This window comes from Sparus aurata, chromosome 11, assembly GCF_900880675.1.
Source record: "Sparus aurata chromosome 11, fSpaAur1.1, whole genome shotgun sequence".
Lineage (NCBI taxonomy): Eukaryota > Metazoa > Chordata > Actinopteri > Spariformes > Sparidae > Sparus > Sparus aurata.
The window spans coordinates 4,508,012-4,527,545 of NC_044197.1; the positions used below are offsets into that span (position 1 = coordinate 4,508,012).

At 42.6% G+C, this 19,534-nt stretch overlaps 1 protein-coding gene across 3 annotated transcripts in view; it reads right to left on the reverse strand.

Moving 5' to 3' along the window:
* btbd8 (BTB domain containing 8) overlaps positions 1-18,461 on the reverse strand; it is a 28,085-nt gene extending 9,624 nt beyond the window's left edge. The window contains exons 1-14 of one of the 3 annotated variants that reach the window (XM_030434046.1): positions 18,350-18,461; positions 17,429-17,577; positions 15,770-15,949; positions 13,329-13,453; positions 12,869-12,983; positions 10,594-10,683; positions 9,727-9,807; positions 9,539-9,635; positions 7,967-8,055; positions 6,890-6,992; positions 6,210-6,413; positions 5,928-6,098; positions 2,244-2,373; positions 1,225-1,286 (exon numbers count right to left, since the gene is read on the reverse strand). In XM_030434046.1, the coding sequence (XP_030289906.1) occupies positions 1,225-1,286; positions 2,244-2,373; positions 5,928-6,098; positions 6,210-6,413; positions 6,890-6,992; positions 7,967-8,055; positions 9,539-9,635; positions 9,727-9,807; positions 10,594-10,683; positions 12,869-12,983; positions 13,329-13,453; positions 15,770-15,949; positions 17,429-17,532 (1,551 nt within the window). In that variant the 5' untranslated portion in view covers positions 17,533-17,577; positions 18,350-18,461. The other 2 variants (XM_030434047.1, XM_030434048.1) reach the window with 2 other exon arrangements.
* Positions 18,462-19,534: the final 1,073 nt, after the last annotated feature.

Consider the following 19,534-nt stretch of genomic DNA (forward strand, 5'->3'; position numbering starts at 1 on the left):
CATAGGAAACTGAATAACTTTAGTGCAGATTAGCACAAGCCCCTGGAACATGGCACTAGAAAGATGCTGTTTACCATCTCCTCACCACCTACACAGTCTCTTCTTTATATAGTCTAATCAGCAAAGGAGGGACCAAATTATTAAAGTCATTAAAAGTCTCAAGTCTCAAGTCCAAAGTCATAAATTTTGTGTTTCATAATGTGTTCCTCACCAAATGTTTTGCCATTTTACAAAAAAGCCCCGAACGAGCAAATCTTTGTGCAACTTCAGATGTCCAACTCATTAGAGGTTGTTGCATCTTCATGTGTTAAAATTGACCCGCAAGTTTTGCATACTGCAATTCACTTTTTGTTGTACAGCCCATAGATGCAAACCAGATAAAACTCAGTATAATCTTTAATCTATAACAGGAGCTTTAACATGACATTAATTCTCCATGGTTTCCCCCTGCAACTTGAATTGACTTAAATAAAGTGAATATAGGGAATAAAGTGTTGACTTGCTTGGAATAAAGTTAGTCTATTCAGAAAATGAAGGGCAATAGGTCCAGGCCAGTCTGCACCTCTGCCGATCAGTCAGTCAAAACCCTCCTGTTGCATGTATTTTCAAATTGTTTAATTTGATGATCTGATTTCTTACTTTCAGGCCTCAGCCGATGAAGACGTGAAGAAGAAATTGTGCTTCTTTCTTGTTCTACTTTTGCAAACTTTTGCAACTAATCAAAACTGGGAGCTCATAATTGCCTCTCCGTGTCAGTGGAACAATTACTGCAGTGAACCGTGTCTTCCAGGTTCAGAGAAAGCCTAGAGAGAAGAGGAAAGTTCCTGTTTGGATTGCATCAAACTACTCCTGAGAGATCTGTGGGAGCTCCACTGCTCTTAACCACTCATGCCTAACATCTTGGCAGTCCACTGTCTGGATCACTTCAGCTGAGCTTATCTTAGCTATACATCTGCTTAGAGAGGCCCTGCTGCTCGTTTCATACCATATCTGTTAGCTGTGAGGGTGGGGCATTTATGACATATGGCATCTGAGAGCCACAAACTGTAATCACTGTCAGGGATTACACAAACTAACATGGATTTCTCTGAGCTAAAAACAGCATCATAAGTTTACATCATCAGATAATTCAGATTCAGTGTTCTGATTGATAAACAAAACTTTAGTCTCTTTCTGTCTCTGAAACATAAATACAACTTTAAATGCATCTTTAGGTGATATTACCTGTGAGCTAGTGAATACAGGTTTTTTACCAAGTCTTCGATTGTCGCCTTTATCAATAGCATCTGTCAAAACAAGCAAAAACCAGTTAGTATTTTGCCAGCTAAACAGACTCAAATCTAAGAATAACACAGACGAAAAGGGCTGCACCATTTTTTTATCAACACGCCACTAAAGACCGTCATGACGTGAGCTAGAGGAGCAATTCTTTTCATTCACAAATTCTCCTTCCCACACCCTGTGTTTACCCTTTGCTTGCTTGACCATTCGGAAACATTCAATCAATGGATCGATCAGTCCGCCATGTCTGGCAAGGACTGTCCAAACAAAGCACATCGCATTTCTATACTTTCCATAAAAACAATGTCAAACCCTCTTGATTTACTTAATTCAATCCAAAGCAAATGAGTTGAGTTTTACTCTATTTGCTACAGTACATCTGTAATGTTTGCATGCGAGATGTGGAATCCGATTACACTGGCAAGAAATGTACCAGTAATAGGCACACACTGATACCAGCCAGATCAATTATTTATGCAGTGCATTTCAACACATTACTAGGTCAGCAGTGAGAAAACAAGATGTTTTTTTTTGTGTATTTGTTGAGGCTTCTAATCATGTGCAGAGCCACAAAGACGGGAATCCTGCCTTTCACTCCCACCCATTCAAACAAGCATGGCGTGTCTGGTGCATTTACCATGTTAGAGTCCACTCATCTGCCCAGGACAGTTAAATAGGCAGCTCACATAAAACAGAGATTTACAACAACAATAATCTCTAGTCAAAACAATAAATGTGTTAGTAGTGGTCAAGCAGCTGCGTAAAAAGAAGTCGTTAAATGTTAAATCAGCCAACAGCATATGCTCCAAGGGCTTCAGTTCATCTGTAATGATGCAGAGCCACTGCTTCAGCGCCAGACTGGGTTAGAGAGAAAAAAAAAAACATCCACACACACACACACACACACACACCGCAGCATGAATATCCTGTGTGGGATTAAAAACAAGGATATCCTTCCTTACCTGCTAGTATCCTCTCTCTGTGTTTGGAAGACAGGGTCTCCCATCCCTGCGTGTGGCGGACTGCGTAGAAGCTCTGGAGCAGGAACGTCCACAGCCGACCGCGTAGCGTACAAATCTCTCGTCTGAACGGCTGGAGAGAGAGAGAGAGAGAGAGAGGGAGTGGAGAAGAATGGAAAAGGGGTGCGCTACAGCACAGGCGAATCAGCAGCTGCTTGAAGAACCTTTCGCCATGGCAACAAATACCCCTCCCTCCTCCCTTTCTCTGTCCCTCCCTCCCTCCCTCCCCCCTCAGTCTCTGTTGCAGAATCCACTTGAGCTCCCTTGAGTGAAATCAGTGATGTCAGTGGCTGATGCCCATACTCCTGTTTCCACGCCTGATTATAAAAACAGGGCTGGAAGGTGGGGAGGAGCTATCTCTACCTCCTCCTCTGCACTCTCCACACACACCGCTCACCAACACACACACACACACACACACACACAGCCAGATTAGCGAAGGCCGCTGGCACATGTCACAGTCTCCCTCGGCCTAATCCATTCTGCCATACTGTACCGTATTTACAGGGGTTATGCGCTTTAACTTGTGCAGCCAGGGTCACTTTCGCCTGGAAGTCATCTCACGAGCTTAACCTGCCCTGCTCACACAATACGCCTTGTTACTCTGTAATCTCTGCATCTCTTCACCGGCACAAACACAGCTTACAGTTCAAGACTTCGACTGCGCAATTAAAACGGTATACCTACCTGCCACGCAGGTCGCTTTTTTATCTACATGTATCTGAAGACATCTAGGGTGAATAGTGGAGTTGGTTGTTGGAGAAAATATTCATTCTGGCATTTAGATACATTCATTTGCTCTGCTGAAAGGTCAAATTTTGATGAAAATTGGGATGGGAGGGATGATATTTGTGTAGCTCGCTGGCTACGGTGGGGGGGGGGGGGGGTTGTTTCATCTCTGTCGTGTGTTTTTAAAGGTGACCTGTGGAGTTTTTGACCTCTAGCAGCACTATGTGACAGTTTTCCTTAGTAGCTCCCACCGTGCGCGCAAGGACGCACATGCACTCAGGTTCCTGCCAATGCTTTTACACTTTATCACTGATTTATATGCTGCAATGCACCAGCGAAGGAGGAGAAGAAGACTGCTAGCTGCTGACATGAAAGTAAACAATGTCGAATTTTAATACTTCTCATCTGGCACGAGGCAACTTTTTTCCTTCTACTTATCATTCTGAAGAATTCTATACTGATTGCAGTTTAATGGCCGCATATAGACAGGTTACCTATACACCTCTTTTTCGCTATGCTCTATACAGCCTGCCCAGTAGGACGGATGTTTCCCACAATAATGAAGGCGGCATTACAGCGCGAAGGAAAGCATCAGCAGTTCTGCAATCGACACAGGAAGAAACATTGTTTTCCCCGGGTCGCTATCCCCATTTAGCAGTGGATCAGCTGGAATGACTGTGGAAACTCTACACTGCAAAATACAAAGAAATACACTGATAAAGGAGGAAAAGAGGGAGAATGACATTAACCGACTTAAAACACGAGTGAACGGATGGGCATTCACTCAATGGAGAGCGTGTTGGTATTGTGTCTGACTCTGTTCCCACTCTGATATGCGTTTATCCTTACCACTGGGACCCAATGTGGCCAAAAACAATAATGTTTGTACTAGTTCAGTAAGTAACAAAACCTGCTTATGTATTAATCCAACCAGGTGTTTTCCTCTGCCTCATCATAGCACTGAGATCGGGGTTTCTAGGTCAAATTGGGATTTTTAGGGTTGTTTTTTGCTTTGGACAGTAGCCAGGCTGCTAGCTGTAGCCGCACTGCTAATGCTGTGTTTGAGACAGCGGCACCAACAGTAAAACCACAGGGAAAAGCTGGGAGCGACGAATTGGCTCAGGAAAGGAACAAAATTAAAGACACACACACAATGAGTTTTGGTGAGTGGAGGCCATTAAACAGTACTGCGTTTGGTATATAAAATGGATTTACACGTCAACATTTTTTTTGGTCCAAACATTTGTTGTGGTCCTGAGTACTTCCAAACAAAAGGTTAATTTTACGTAGCGAACAAGTAACATAATTTATCTTTCTGAGCGAGGTTGATTTTTCTGAGCTTTCAGACTGCAAATGAATGCATCAACCAATCGTGTGTGAGATGTGTGACACAAACATCACCTCACAACACAATGAGTCACTTTGATATCATACCAGTGTTGCAGATTCACACATTGGAGCAATGCATTGGATATTCACGTCACTGATGTTGTGAACAGCTTTTATGCGAGTATCACGAATATCACTGTTGTTTATTTGTCACATCCCCTGTGTGTGAAGGTCTGACCGATGAATGTCAACGTTACTTTTGTTTTTTCACAAGAAAACTCAACTAGCTCCCGTTTAATGTAAACAGGGGCAGGAAATTGTTCTTTGCACATCTTAGAAAAAGCATCATTTCTTGTATATTACCAATATTTTCTTAAGCAAACACCAATTTAAAATTTTGCATCCCTGTCCACTGATAACTGACATTCACAAGATAGACTTTTGAAGATTCAACCAAATTAAATTACGATAATTCATTTACAAGACAGATTGATAAAAGACACAAATCGGCAGACAGTGAGGCCAAAGTCATGTTAGCGCATAAAGCCAATATAATAAGGTTATAAATATGACGTCATGTGATATCATGTTCTACAGATGCCTGTTGGAAATGTCACATTCAACAATGAGACAAAAAGAATAAACCAAACAAACTATATTAGAGTGAAAAGCTCCTTGTATGCAGTGGGTATCCAGTCAAAATTCAGAGGTGCCTGCTAACAAAGCTCGATAGGTGAGGTTAGTTTCTGAGAGGTTTCCCTTCAATCTATGATTAAATGAGACAGCTGGAGTAAGGGCCCTTGTCTGCATAACACTGCCTCAGGAAAAAGTGCTGGGCCCAGTCTCATTTTTCAGAGCACTCCACCTTATTTGTGCAGCTGCCCTTGAGCCCTTCTAGTTGAAAATCTCCCCAATATTTAGAAAGCTGCTAAGCTTATCACCGCCGCTCTTGCTCAGTCAACCAATCACATATCTGTTTGGGGTGGTACACTTCACCCGTCACCCTGGTAACCAAGAAAAGGCAGAGGAAGCTTGTTCGGCTGTGACCGTCTATACCGAGCTTTATCAGACATCATAACATAAACCGAGACAGAGAAGTCCATTTGTGGGGGCAGACTGTCTGGACACCAAGTGTTTCTAGTGAGTGCTGTGCTTGTATGGTCAGCCCTCCGTTACCATAGTGTTAACAGATGTCAATCAGAACCAGCGTGCAGCGTTTTTTTTCTCTCTCACAGCACAAGCGCTTCAACCTGGTGCTCCAAAACGCTCTGACAGCACTTTTCTGCCTGTAAAAAACACTATGTGACCAAAAGCACAGAGTCTGTCCAAACTTCATCCACAAAGGATGTTTTTTTTTTAGTTAGAATTTTGTCAAACTGTAACTGAGTTTGCTCACTTTTCCAGGCAGTGGCATGGTTGTTTTTGTTGGTATTCTGGTTTGACTACATTCACACTGGCCTTGATGAACAGGACTGAATGGGAACCCGCACTAAACAGATTAGTGTTAATGGTCACTGTCTGCTCTCAAAAAGACAAATGGTTCAGTACAAAGAATCTGCTTCATCTCACCTCCTCTTGTTTTTGTCTTTCCAGCTCCAGCAGAGGGTCGTCTTCCATGTCGTCTCCACACAGAAGATACACGGCAGCGAACAGATCACAGCAGTTGTCCACAGTCACACCTTCTCTGATGGCCGAACAGAGCTTCTTCAGCAACGTTGGCTCTCTGGTAAACTCTTCCCTCTGTAACAGAATGCAGTAACAGATACTGAGAACCATGTAAACTTCTGCTAAATGTTTCCCAACACAGTACAGTAAAGGAGACGGTGTTAGCATGGCTACACTCAAGCTTACCCTGCGCAGGTCCTGGAAGGCCTGAGTGCGGATGACTCTGGGCAGATTCTGGACGATGACACCGAGGCTCTCCTCCTGTAGCTCTGTGGCGAGACTCCTCACCTGTTGGGCCCACTTGACTTCTGGGAGACTGCCAATCAACTGCTCAGTGCCACAGAGCGTGGTTACTGCATTCTGCACAGTCTGAGTGGAAACGTCTATGAGCTAAAGAAACTCTCTAGGTGAGAATACAACATGCAGTCAAATGAACACAATCCCACACACAAAGCATTTCTTTCATTGCTGCCCAGGACCTATTGAACAGCGGAGGGACTCCCAAAATTGTGTAATGGTTCTTGGCCAGCTCGGAATCTCAAGACTTGCCAAGAGTGAACAATAGTACATCTGTCTTCTTTGCTAACAGAATGCGCACCACCTCCTTTGGAGTGATGAGAGACAGACTCTAGATTCAATTATCAATTACAAGCTGGATCACTCCCCATCTGTCTGCATCCACAATCATATTCTAAATAAGTCTGTCTTTAATAACTGAGAATTTAATAAAGGTCATCTTTGATTAGATCATGTTTGACTTCCCTTCCTGTGGAGAAAAAAAACCCCCCCCACAGCAGAACGGGTTGATGATATTTGTGCAATTACATGAATACAGAAGAGCTGATGACTCTGAGGGAGGAACTCACCATGGTGTCAGTTACAGCCGTCAGACAGGCTCTGTGGAGCTCAGGGGACAAGAGAGAAAAGTTCCTCTCACACCACGTCTTCACGTAATGATCAGCAACCCATCTGAAAACACACATCCAAGAGTCACTGGAGGCAAACTTGCTTTTAGTTCATTCTAAAAAAGGGACAGTTCAGTGTCGGGGTTAATTTCACAGAGTCATGGAGGTCTTTTACAGTCTATGTTTCTGCAGCGTAACCCAGAGGAGGCTCTGAGGCTTCGAGCAGCAGTCGGCAGAGCTTTGCTTGAGGGAACGGCAGAACGTGTGAGGATGAGAAGGTCAGTAACGCGCTGCTGCACACGGCGGCGCAGCTCGGCCCCGCCGTCACACTCGCGTGACTCATCAGACTCAGAGGAGACAACACGGTGAGGCCACGTCGCCACACGCCCACACACCACATCAAATCAGAGCCAGCTCACAGACTCACTCGACACATCCTATCCTCCTGACCTACATTCACACACTTTTTGCTCGCTCACCGCAGTGTGCCAGAGCGTAGTTAGCTTGCAGCATTATCAGATAACAGGAGACGTCAAAGCATAATATGCACAACAAATGAAAAGACAGCGAAGTGAACCATCACCTACAGGAGTATAAATACAAAGACGTGACAACAGAAAGATTACAGATTAAAAGTAACTGAAGTGCACAGTCAAGCTTGCGCAATATACAAGTGTTTAAGTTAAAGCAATGAAAACAGTCAGGAAATGTGCCTGAAGAGTAATTAATGAAACAGATAGTAAATATTGATCACATTTTTCTCATTTAAGTGCTGTTTTGAAGCCTATTAAAGCAAATTGCTTTACACAGCTATCAGACCCGAGGCTACTTAATAAGACAGAAGTATGAACCCACATGCTGGTTACCTAGCAACAAGATGCAGATGTAACATGCGGCGGCGGAACAGCGACAGGTAGAAATGTGTGTTCAAGCTACATTAATAATTCATTTCGCGGTCAAGTTTGACAGCAATTAAAATGTTTACGACCGTTAATTAAAACGTGGTGATGTAACATTTTTGATGATTCCCAGACTCACCTCTTGCACAGCATATGGAGATTTTGAAGGCCTACAGCGTGCGTGAGGGACAGACACTCGAGAACCGTTCTCTGAACCCCATCAATCGGCTGCAAACACAAAGAAAAGGGGTATTTATATTTATCCAGTAATGGTACAAAGTGGTGCTCTGAGGGCTCTTTGATTTAGAGCAGCTAAGTAACCAGCACATAGTAGAATGGGAATGAAAAAAGGTGTTGAAAGGAGTGAAACAACACTATTATTGACACCGAGTATGCAGCACCAAACAAAATCAACAAGTGTGAAGCCGAAGGAACAAACATGGGATTTGTTCTTGGTGTTTCAGCTGCGATTCTCCACATACTGCTGAATCACTGTTGTTGTGGACTACAGGGGAACACTACACTAACTGAAGTGAATTGTTTTCTCTACCATTGCCTTGGGCGCCCCCTTGAAATAAACAAAATATTTTATTTATGTTCTTTACTTAATTTATGTTCACTCGTTTCAGCTCAGTTTAGTGTGAGAGTCTTCACTGCGTTCCGCATCGTTTAGTGTAGTTCTAGTTTCTCCGTTCCAGAACTTATAACCCGAGTTATATCTATCAGCATGGCAGATGAGGAGCTTCTGCAAAATAAGAACCATCTTTAACGCAATATTGTGTTTGAATGGTGCAAATGGAGACAATTTATTGGCTATTTCAAAAAGATCTTGCCAATCAGTTTTGGCCTCATTGCCTGGCACAGAGTAATTCATGTGGATTTTAAAAAAGCAACTTATAAATACTGTTCGGCTGGTCTACATTGGCGTTCAAGCAAAGAGGGATTAAAGTGTTAATTCTCAGAACAGTACTGGTGAGGTGGTAGGTTGTAGAATGAAAACGTTTAATAGGATGGAAAGGAAACCAGTTTTGGTTAACTAATAATGTAGGAAGTTTATTGGTGTAGTTTGTTCAACATTTCACGTTCTGAGCGGATCCCCAGAAATCGAACAAAAATATAGTAAGTCTTTTAAAGTACAACCACTTTAACTGTTTGCTCAGCCCTAAATGTTCTGTAATAATGTAATTAATCGTCTTAGCATGTGTATTTTTAGTGAATTACTGACAAAAAATAAGATGACAACATTGTACTGCTTCACAAACTCAGTTGCAAGTACACTCAATGGATTTTTCAGTGCACGCGACACATGCAAGTGTAATGTTATGTCATTGTTTGAATAAGAGATTAAATCTTTTCATCTGGTTGCATGCTACGCTGGCATATGTCTAAGTCATAAGTCTATTTTGATTCATGTTTGTGTTTGGTCAAACACTTTTTTGCTGTGAAGAGGGAGAAGGGAGGTTCATAAATTCGCAGACAAAGAGCAATATGAAGGTGAAAGATGTTAAATCCGTCATTTCAAAGGTGAAGGTATAATGAATGTGTGAATACTGAAAATAACTTCACATTCAGTCACATTTGTGCAGCCCTAGAGTCAATATAATTAAAAGATAAAACATGCTACATATGTGAAACTTCCTGACACACTCACAGTACATATAGAAAGGTAATAAGCCTGTACAAACATCCTTCAAGGTACGAAGGAGCTGACCTTGGGGAAGAAGCGGCAGTAGTCTCTGGTCAGAACCATCTCCACCACGTCTTTCAGCCCCTCCAAACCCAACATGTCTGCTGCCAGCACCACCTGACTGTGGGACAGGGGACATCAAATACAGGTCAGTTTGTTTTCTGGGCCCTGTATTCTAATTTTGGATTTTCGTCTGTTCACACATCCAGTACCTGGAACTGGCTCCAGCTGGCAGATCCACAATGGCACCGTACATGAACTGGAGCAAGATCTCCATCTCATCTGGCCTTAAGCTGCAATGGTTAATACAACAATCTGTTTACAAGCCAACTGTCCGCCATTACAGTCTACTACTCTCTACATGAGTCGAGGAATTTTCTTTCTGTTTGTGCTGCGCGTTTTTTCCAGGAATATAACAAACGACTGAGAATGCTGTAAACACACTCCATATATCACGCAGCACTCAGCCCATGTGACTGCAGCCCGAGGGCTACTTCACAGGTCGCCCCCCCCCCCCCCCCCCCGACACCACGTCAACGCAGCCGCTCTCCATGCTGACAGCCGCGTCTTCCCCCGTTACCCTCAGATCAGTGATGCTGAGGCGAGTGGCACGTCTACCCCCGGAGGGAAAAAAAAAAAAGGGGCTTCATCCGCCTCTGCTGCTCTGAAAGGAGACTGCGGGTGGTAGGGAAGGCGTGGGGATGGTGGTGGTGGTGGTGGTGGTGGTGCAGGCTCTTCAGCAGCCAGAGGATGAGGAGACATTTATGTGCCTTACATAGGAAACATCACTACCTTGTTTGGTGGAAATCTGAGCGAGCCATTTGAGATTCCACTGGCAGTGGGTGGTGGCTTTGTGTGTGTGTGTGTGTGTGTGTTTGGGTGTGTCGAGTTGAAACATGGCATTGTGAGTGAAACCCCATCCTGTACAGAGCCACCTCTGTTGCACCACATGAATAATTGATGCAGCATGTGCAGCCGTTACTGTTCAGAAATGAAATGTGGAATTGTGCATCCAGGAATGGAGGTGTGTTATTGATCCCGGTGACCTGCTGCATACGATGCTGATGCACCGGTCTTACCCTTGCAGAGTGATGCACTGTCTGGAGCTCTCCATCCAGCTCCCGCTCAGCATGGCTCGGAAGTACTGGGACCTCGCACACAGGATTGCCCTAGAAACCCAATAAAAGCAGGCAGTCGCATGTCAGATCCACCCAGCCTTTTAATATTTCAAAAGTCATCTGGTGGGCCCGTGTGTGTTTTTAAGTGGCTTTGAAGTGACATGCCGGAGGACAGAAAATTACAGTGTGTGTTCTGTTTTCTCTGGAGAGAGTGTTTATATTCTCCATGGCTTATCACAAATGGTCTGTCACTGATATGGAAATACGCTGCTACTGAGGTGTTTATAGCACTTAATTAGCTCCACTATGACGACAAGGCTGGTGATATTCTAAAGCTCATGAAATAAACCAAAACCAATAGTGAACTGATCCTACCAACATGTAATATTGTGTTACACAACCTGATATATCTTCTTCCTCTGTGCCACAGAGCTCCACTGTCATCCAAAAAAGATGAAAAACACATCAATGATCAGCTGCACTGTGGAAACCATTACCTTGAACACATACTGTAGTTTCATATCCCACATCCGGCTGCCAGAAATACTTACCAGCATGCCAACTGTATTAATCTGCAGCTGAAAATAGTCCCCAAAAAATGCACTGCTTCCTCCCTTCCTCCTACTGCTAAAAATGACAGTGCCCTGCTGTTTTTAGGGGATAAAAAATGAAACTATATATATATAAAAAGTCTTCAGAAGGAGCCAATATGCTTGAGGCTAAAACCCACGGACAGAGGAGGGAAAGCGGATGCAGTGACGCATGGTGGGTTTTGTTTTGTGATTTCATGGGATGAAAAATGTTGAATAATGCCGGTCTTTTCTTTAGATACATTGCAAAGTCTTAATGAAGGGTTGGTCGCAATCATATAATCACAGTAGCAACTTTGTGATGACATTTCCCTCTGCCCTGCCTGAGTCTGCATGTTGAAACTTGAAAGCCTGGTGCAAAAAAACGTTTTTGGTCTCTATAGCTAATTTCCTTGTTCGGGACGACGGTAAGGGTTGTATTTTATACAACTCGCTCATTTTAATCCTATTCAGGCTTAAAGTTGTGAATAATTAAGGGCATGGCTGCTTCCAGTGGCAGGTAGTGTTCAAGCTGCTGACCATAATAAAAATGATGTCTCTTGGCAAGTTTTTTGTCTCTTTGGCGAGAGTGAACCCTCAGCGGTATATAAAAGAATCAGAGCAGGGAAGACAACACAAGGTCACAGACACCTTTACAGATTTTATTTTTTAATCACTTTTATACTTGGATAGGTGTCTAAATACTCCAAGTAGGAACTCTGACATTCAATAGTACGTTTTCTTGTAGGAGGTGGGAAATTTTCAAGTTCCAAGTAGTGTGGAACAAACTCTACTCAGTGGCTGCCAAGAGCCCCCACACTGAGTTTCACAATGTCTCCCCTGAAACTTGTGACATTACGGAGACTACTTCAATAAAATCCTAAACTGCCTAAGTTGATGTATAAGGCGTTATGTTGAATACAAGTTTAACTGTATATTAATCTTGAATTAAACATATTTCTGTTTCTTTTGTTTATCTTTTTTAGTTAATTTTTGGAACATATATAAAGTTTTAACTACTATAACAAGTTTTTTTCCCCACTGTGGAGAGAGACAGACTATACAAGTCTGGACAACTCGTAAATTGTTTAAAATTTCAAAATAATCGATTTGTCTTTAAACCTGTTTCCATGAGTGGTTTTATGCTCATTTCGAAACACTGTTTTCCATTTATCATTTAAAATCGGTTTCATGAAGAGTGTGACTGTTTGAGGAAGACAGGCTCTGTGCTTTATCCCTCTTGGGACATATGTTACTGTGATATAAGTTAATGTTGAATTTACTGTATCTCAAGAGACGTATGAACATTAAAGTATACAGTATGGGCGTGGGGCTTGAGAAGCCTCTGTGCTGTTAGCTGCGCTCTGCCGCAGAGCGGCTAGCTCTCGCTGGCTGCTGCTCCCCTGAGCACGAACTGGGAGATATCTGTCTCCATGGTTACCAGCTGCTACTACTACCTCTGCATCACCGAACGACCACCCACCACTGGCAGGAGTCAAGAGCAGATGTGCGACCTCTGGAGTTTTTTTACATCTGGCTGTGATGTACCGAAGTGGGCATGCTCTCATCAAGCATGTCACCTTTGATGACACAAAAAAAACAGATGCTGCGTCTGGATACCAGAAGTATGAATAAGGGGGTTGAAAGGCCGACATCAATGTTTATACCTGTGGCAGGAGAAGACCTGCTCAGCAACTTGGATGGTGATGTCACACTGCTCTCCCCTTTGGTACAGACCCAGCAAATCAGCTCCGAGGCCCGAGGCTGGCTCAAGAACAGCATCTGGAGAGAGGTTAAGATGGATGAGGAGGAAGAACGGGAGGGAGTGAGTGATGAAGAACGGCTTTAAGTGTGTGAGACGTATAACAAAGGTGAAGCAGAGGTAGCTATAATTAAACCACTTTGCTAAAAATACTTTAAACAGTGAAAGGAAACGCCGAAGGACAGCTAAACCGTGCACCGCCCATAGCATGGTCGTGCTGCAAATTAGCAGCAACGACTAGCATGGATGCAAATGAGATTAGCTCTTAAGTGGATTATGGCTCAGATAACATGATGCGAAGAAAGGGGAGGGATGGGTGCAAGTGAATCTACACATAACCTAGAATAAACCCTTCATCTGTTTACCTGAGTCAGTGGAACGGGTCAGGCCTGACGGGTCGGGAACAGACAGAGTACCTTCTGGCAGCGAGCCCTCCATGTCTGGGATTATTTTAGATGAGCGCATGCTCTGGTCTGCTGTGTACACTCGCCTGCAGGGGGGGGAAACTTGAAAGGTTAATTAAAACAAGGCCTTTCACACATATTTGAATTAAAATCTCATTTGATGCACTGTGACTCCGGTACACAGTGGCCAGACACAACCTGAACTGTGCAGGATTTTGTGTTTTACTCATCTAAAAAAAACTACTTTTGAAACACGTTGCAGTGTCCTTGCTAGTTCTGCTGAGTGTGTGATTGCTCACTGTTCATACATCTATCCATCGTACCAAAAAGCTTAAGCTGAGCATCCTAAACATCCTCTCCCACCCCACCAGCAGCTTCCTCCACATCCTGCAGCGAGGTTCATCTAACACCAACTCACCTAAGTTCTCCCGGGTCATGTCATGGATTTTTCTAGAAAAGATTCATGTGAAAACTTCTATTAAATTCATGGTGCCTTGAAGATCACATGATCAAGTGATCTCGCAAATCCATATTGCCAGGCTTCCAGCTCTCCAACATGTAGTGGTTGAACAAATCAATGTCCTATGAAGAACGACTGGGAGCTAAAGACGGCAGCTCAGGCTTGATTTAGATGTTATAGATAGAAAGAGAAGCGACTGTTTGTTTAAAAACAATGGCGGTTCCTTTAGATGTTAGCGTAGCTGCTACTATAGCATCAGTTATATCAAAACTAGTGTGTATACTTTATAAAAAGAAGAGCAAAGAACAGCACTGAAGGCTTGTCTTGCCAGTAAAGATGCTTTCACTCTTCTCTTGACCTTAGCGAGAGTTTGATTTATCAACCGTCTCCACTGGTGGTGGTGCTCTCCTACTGTGGATCTGATTGGTAGAAGGAAGCCTGTGATGGATGCTGACAGACAGGTGGTTCATCCAATCACCTGCCAAGTACTCTTTCTAGTGATGCTTTACCAGATGGTTCTCTGAGACAAAACCATCTGGCGTGTCAGGTTATTGGATATCAACACTTTCTAATTACAGGAGTTTAAGATAATCCTTCTTGGGAAACATGCTGACAAAATATCTAAGAAAGTGGGTTTCTCAGCCCTGACGCAACATTTAGTGAGGTCTGAAGTGTTAAGTAAGTACAGGTAAAGAAATATCAAATTTTATTAGTTTGATCACTGTCAAAACATTCTACAAGTATTTATGTAAAAACTTGTTGCAAATCATTCTGGTGGTTTCTTGGGATGTTACATCAAAATTTCAAACTAATCCACTGAAAAATATGAAAATGGTGAAGCTTAATTTAACAAAAACAAATATGTTAAATTTGAAAAAGACAAACTTAAAGAATTACTAAAAAAAAAATGTATGGAGCAGAACTATAGGATTTGAAGTCCCGTGAATTCAGTAGACGTTTTTACATGAACTTTTTCTCAAGAGAACAGTGACAAGAATTGGAAAAAGTTTTGAGTTTTGGGTGAGTAGGCCTGAAATGACAGGCAGGAGCTACAAAAGCTGCTGAGGAATGTAATGCCTCCTCCAGTGGGTCCTGGGTCTCCTCCCAGTCAGTCATGCCCACAACATCTGCAGCAGGAGACAGACTAGGAAGAGCTGGACATCAACATCCACTGCCTACATTTGGATTCCAAGCGAATTGTTTCCATGGAGCAGATTACTGAAAACTTTCATGTCTTCAATGTTTCAAATGTCTTATTCCCATAACTTTAACTTCTGTATTTAATTTACAATCATGTAACAGAAGAAAAGACAGAAATATTCACATTTAAGAAGCTGTGCTAAAAAATGGATCTCACCTGGATCCCTAAACTCAGCAATGTTGCACTTTTAATGAGTAAAAGAAGCTTTAAAGAGACTTTTAGGCTTCATCGAAGTGTAACCAAAACAAGGACGACTCTTTCTTCTTGTCCTAATTATAAATTGCTAATGAGACACAAGACTCAAATCGGTGGATCAAAGACTTGTCTGCGCACTGCAGAGTCGTGATGAAAAATGCACACACTGCTGCACTACAAACTGACAGCAGACGATTAAAAACACTCTTTTTTTTTCGGGATTCGTGCGCCTCACCGCTAATATGAAAGCATGATACGCGATGTATTATTTAATAGCTGCAGCATTTGCAGTGCTTCACAAACATGCAAACAGCAGCAGATCCTCAGGATTAAAGATGGTGTGCTTGGCGCCCTCTGTCAGACAGACTGTGAAACTGTAACACTCCCTTCACATCCTCTGCTAGGATGAACCCCGCTCTACACTGGTATTCAAAAAAACCTACGTAAGCTTTCTTCAAAAGGGGCAAATATAGATTGTATATGTATATACTAGACAAATGCATGCAATTATTATCGAACTAACAATCACTTGAGCGCACTGCCTACCTGAGAAAATCTTTGAGCCCGGACAGCTCATACTGAGGCACATGGATGGTGGCGGGGTCGTTGTGCGTCTGTCCCCGAAGAACAGAAGGAGCTCTGGCCAGCAGTACGGCTCTGTGTGCTCGGAGTGAGCCGGAGGCGGCATACAGAGTAACATCGGCCTCCAGCTCCTCCTGCAGCAACCTGGGGAGACACATGACAACACTTTATCAGGAGCAGTCCCCTCAAAGTGTCTCTTTACTAACTGATGAAAGAAAAAAAAACACCCCGTCTCCTTGAATCAGTGGCGTAGACTAGACCAAACAAACCACAATTAGAGACGTGTTGGTAAAATGTTCACATTAAAACAGCCATCAAAAAGCAAGATGTAGAAAATGGACAAATAACAAAGGCCGCCTTAAGCACACTCTCCAATCTATGAGACTCAAAGATTAATCTTATGGCCTACTTTTCCGCTTCAGAATAACACAAGCACAGTCCTGAGGCGGTCCATTTCTTCATCCCCATCATCAGTTCACGTTCCTGCCTCCATGACTGATCTGGGTGACCCAGAAATCAGTCAGCTCAAGGCCAATCGGGCGGTATGTGTTCGAATGTTGGTGCTGTGTCCATTAATGCAACGCTCTGATGAGAAGCGCCCCGATCTGATGAATCCCTCGCGCAACAAAGACACTCGCGACTGAAAACCCAATGAACTGCTCAAATCCACGTGAGCGTCCAGTTATCAGTGAAATTCATTCAACTGTACATTCATCATCCACTGATCCCTTCATACAGGGAACAACTCCGGTATACACATCATAAATGACAAAAACGTTAAACTCTGTTAATTAAAGGATGTATTTTGTGGCTAAACGCTGAATTTTAACTCTTCACTGCTTGAGTTTTGAAAGTCTAGCAGTCTATCTTGGTGGAAGTTTGAATACAAAATACAAAAATGTTATTTAAAGTAACCAAAAGATGTCAATTTCCCTGACAACTGAAGAAAATTAATCTGAGGCATACTTTGAGATAGGGTCAGAGGTAATTTAGCATTTAACTTTCTATTAACAGAAAAACTCTGGTTAAAATCAAAGCAGCAGAGGCCAACAGAGCTTAACTTTCGGACAAACTATTGATCAAGATCTTAAAATGCTGAACCGTACAATTCCTACACTGCAGCTAAATCATTAGGCCCTTCATGCTCCCTAAATGCTGGAGTTTGCTCCCTAAATGCTGAAGTTTCAATGTCCACACCTCCAGTTTCTTTGAGAAGCTCGCTTGAGTAAACATTCTGTTTTGTAAGAGGAGTACTACTGTTTCTGAACATGAATAATTAAATTGCCAGAGTGCCCCTTTAAAAGTTTAGAAGCAGTCCATGATGCTTTTTTTCTTTCTTTTTGTCAAAACATTGTTAAACTTGTTTTCTATGCAAACAACAATCCTGAATAATCTGGTAGGTTCTTTGTACCGGTTCAATATTACTGACTGCGTTATGGCAAACCCTTCAGAATACATAAGAGAGCGAGCAGCAGCAATAAAAGACCATAAATCTTTGAGTTTCTGCACTTTGGAAAGTCTTGTATTGCCTTGACTGCAGTGTGTCTGTTATTGACATTTCCACAATCAGCAGCATTCCTCCCAGGCCTTTGCAGTTTCAGCACACCCCGTCACACATCTTACCCGCTCAGGTCTGCAGACAGCGCTGATGATAAGCATCTCTTCAGCTGCTCCTTGTACCTGCGCTCTTTGGCCTGGAACTCTCTGGCAGCCTCGGTGGTGATCATGGTTTGTTACTGTCTCCGGGGCAGAGACGAGACGGAGAGCTCAGCCTGGGGGGGTTGATGATTAGAGGAAGAGGACAAGAATAAAGTCAGCGGCATGCTGTGGAAAACATGCTTACACTGCTTTTAAATAAACTATCTATATTTTACACACTGTTACGTAGTGCTGTGATTCACATGATGCCACCTGGCTCCCCTGGGTCACTTGACCTGTTTACCAGCACTGCAGCCCAGAGGGGCGCTGTTTGACCAAATGTAAAGGGGCGAATGGGAACAGATGACAGGTCACAACCCGACACAGATTTACTATAACCTGAAGAAAAAATATGTTTTAACTGCCTTATCATTATCCCGACGTTAGCTCACGTTCTATTAATAGCTCCAGTCAAACATGACCTGCTTCCCGTTTGCTTCCAGGAGAACACACCTCTGATAACATCACCCAGAATAACCAGTTTCTCTCCGTGTCGTGATAAGTTTAATTCATTCAGAAGCAGCCTTCGTCAAACATAAAACATACTCTTCCACGTTCACACACACACATACCTGAGCTAACACATGTATTTGCCCTCTCTCTGCTGGTTTCTGCCGCAAGCTAAAAAAAATACTACTCTCGTTTTTTCCTCCTGGCGGCTAGCATGCTAACGCTAGCTAACACGAGCGACCGTTAGTAGTTATTTCCCTTGTTGAACCTTATAAACCTCACAGCCTGGTGAAGCAACAGACCTGTACGACTTAATATGAATTAACTGTCTGTTACTGTGAGGCTCGGTAATGACAATAAGCAGACTATGTTAATAAAAAGGGCTGACCCACTGACCGATGTTGTTGACATCACTGCTGCACGCTGTTCGCCTCCCTCTAAGACACGGTTCGCCAAACAGAGAAGGAACGGACAAGCTGTCACAGCCCGGAAGCTGTGGCGCATGCGCAGTGCGAGTGAGCAAGTGCGCCGTGCCCTCGAAGATGCCTTCAGGTGCCGTTCCTGACCTCGAAATTTTAATGTTGCCTTTCAAAAACAGACACTTTTGGTTTTGGTGATAATGGGAAGGTTAGGTGGTAAAGGCGCCCTCTGCTGGTGGAGCTTCTTTCTCAGAGAGGAACGGGTGACATCACTTTACCACGTCTTTGTTCCTCAGATCTTTCAGTCAAGATTAGATTAAAGTTGATACATTAAAACTGCATCTTCAAACACATTTTTCAAATAAAAAATGTAATGTGATCTGTAATTAATTATACATAAAAACAAAAAAACTTACAACTAAAACTGACACTGAAATAGACGAGCAGTCAGTCTCATTCATTTATACTTGTATGAATTAACGTCATAAAAGCCAATAATTATATTCACAAAAAAGGGAAAATGTGATATTTACTACAAAATTATGTTTAAATAAATGTGAAATTGCAATGCAATGTAAAAAATATGTTATGCTTTATGCTTGCTTCTTGACCCTATGTTTACTTGTGCTTATTTTATAGGACTTCTGTGCAAATAAGCACTTAAAAACATCCCTGAGCTGATAGAAGTGGCAGGTTTCCAGGTTTTCCATTGGCTACATTAAATATTTCCAACTGCCCTTGAAAGCAACAAAATAATTTGACCCCTGACAGGTGATGATGTCATTGTCCTCTCCTTTACCATTCCTCTTATCCTATGATGTCAGTGCAAATGTTGGATTAAATGTTTGAATCAGCATTACAGCCAAAAGCACAAAAGATGTTCAACCTGACTGAATACAGAGATACTGCAGAGAGATTTAGTGCTTCATCAGTACAGCTCTCAGCTCGGGCTAGCCTAATGGGGTTTAACAGCAACTAATGGCTTTGTTAATGTCAGTAAATAATTTATTAACTCTTTATAAATAATAAACAAAGAGTCATTTAAGGATAACATGTAGCTCTTCCTGCACAAACTTAAATCTGACACATATTTATATCACCTGGCTGGATCATCTTTCCAATCTGTGATATTTTGTTAACCATAAAAAAAAAAAAGTGCTTG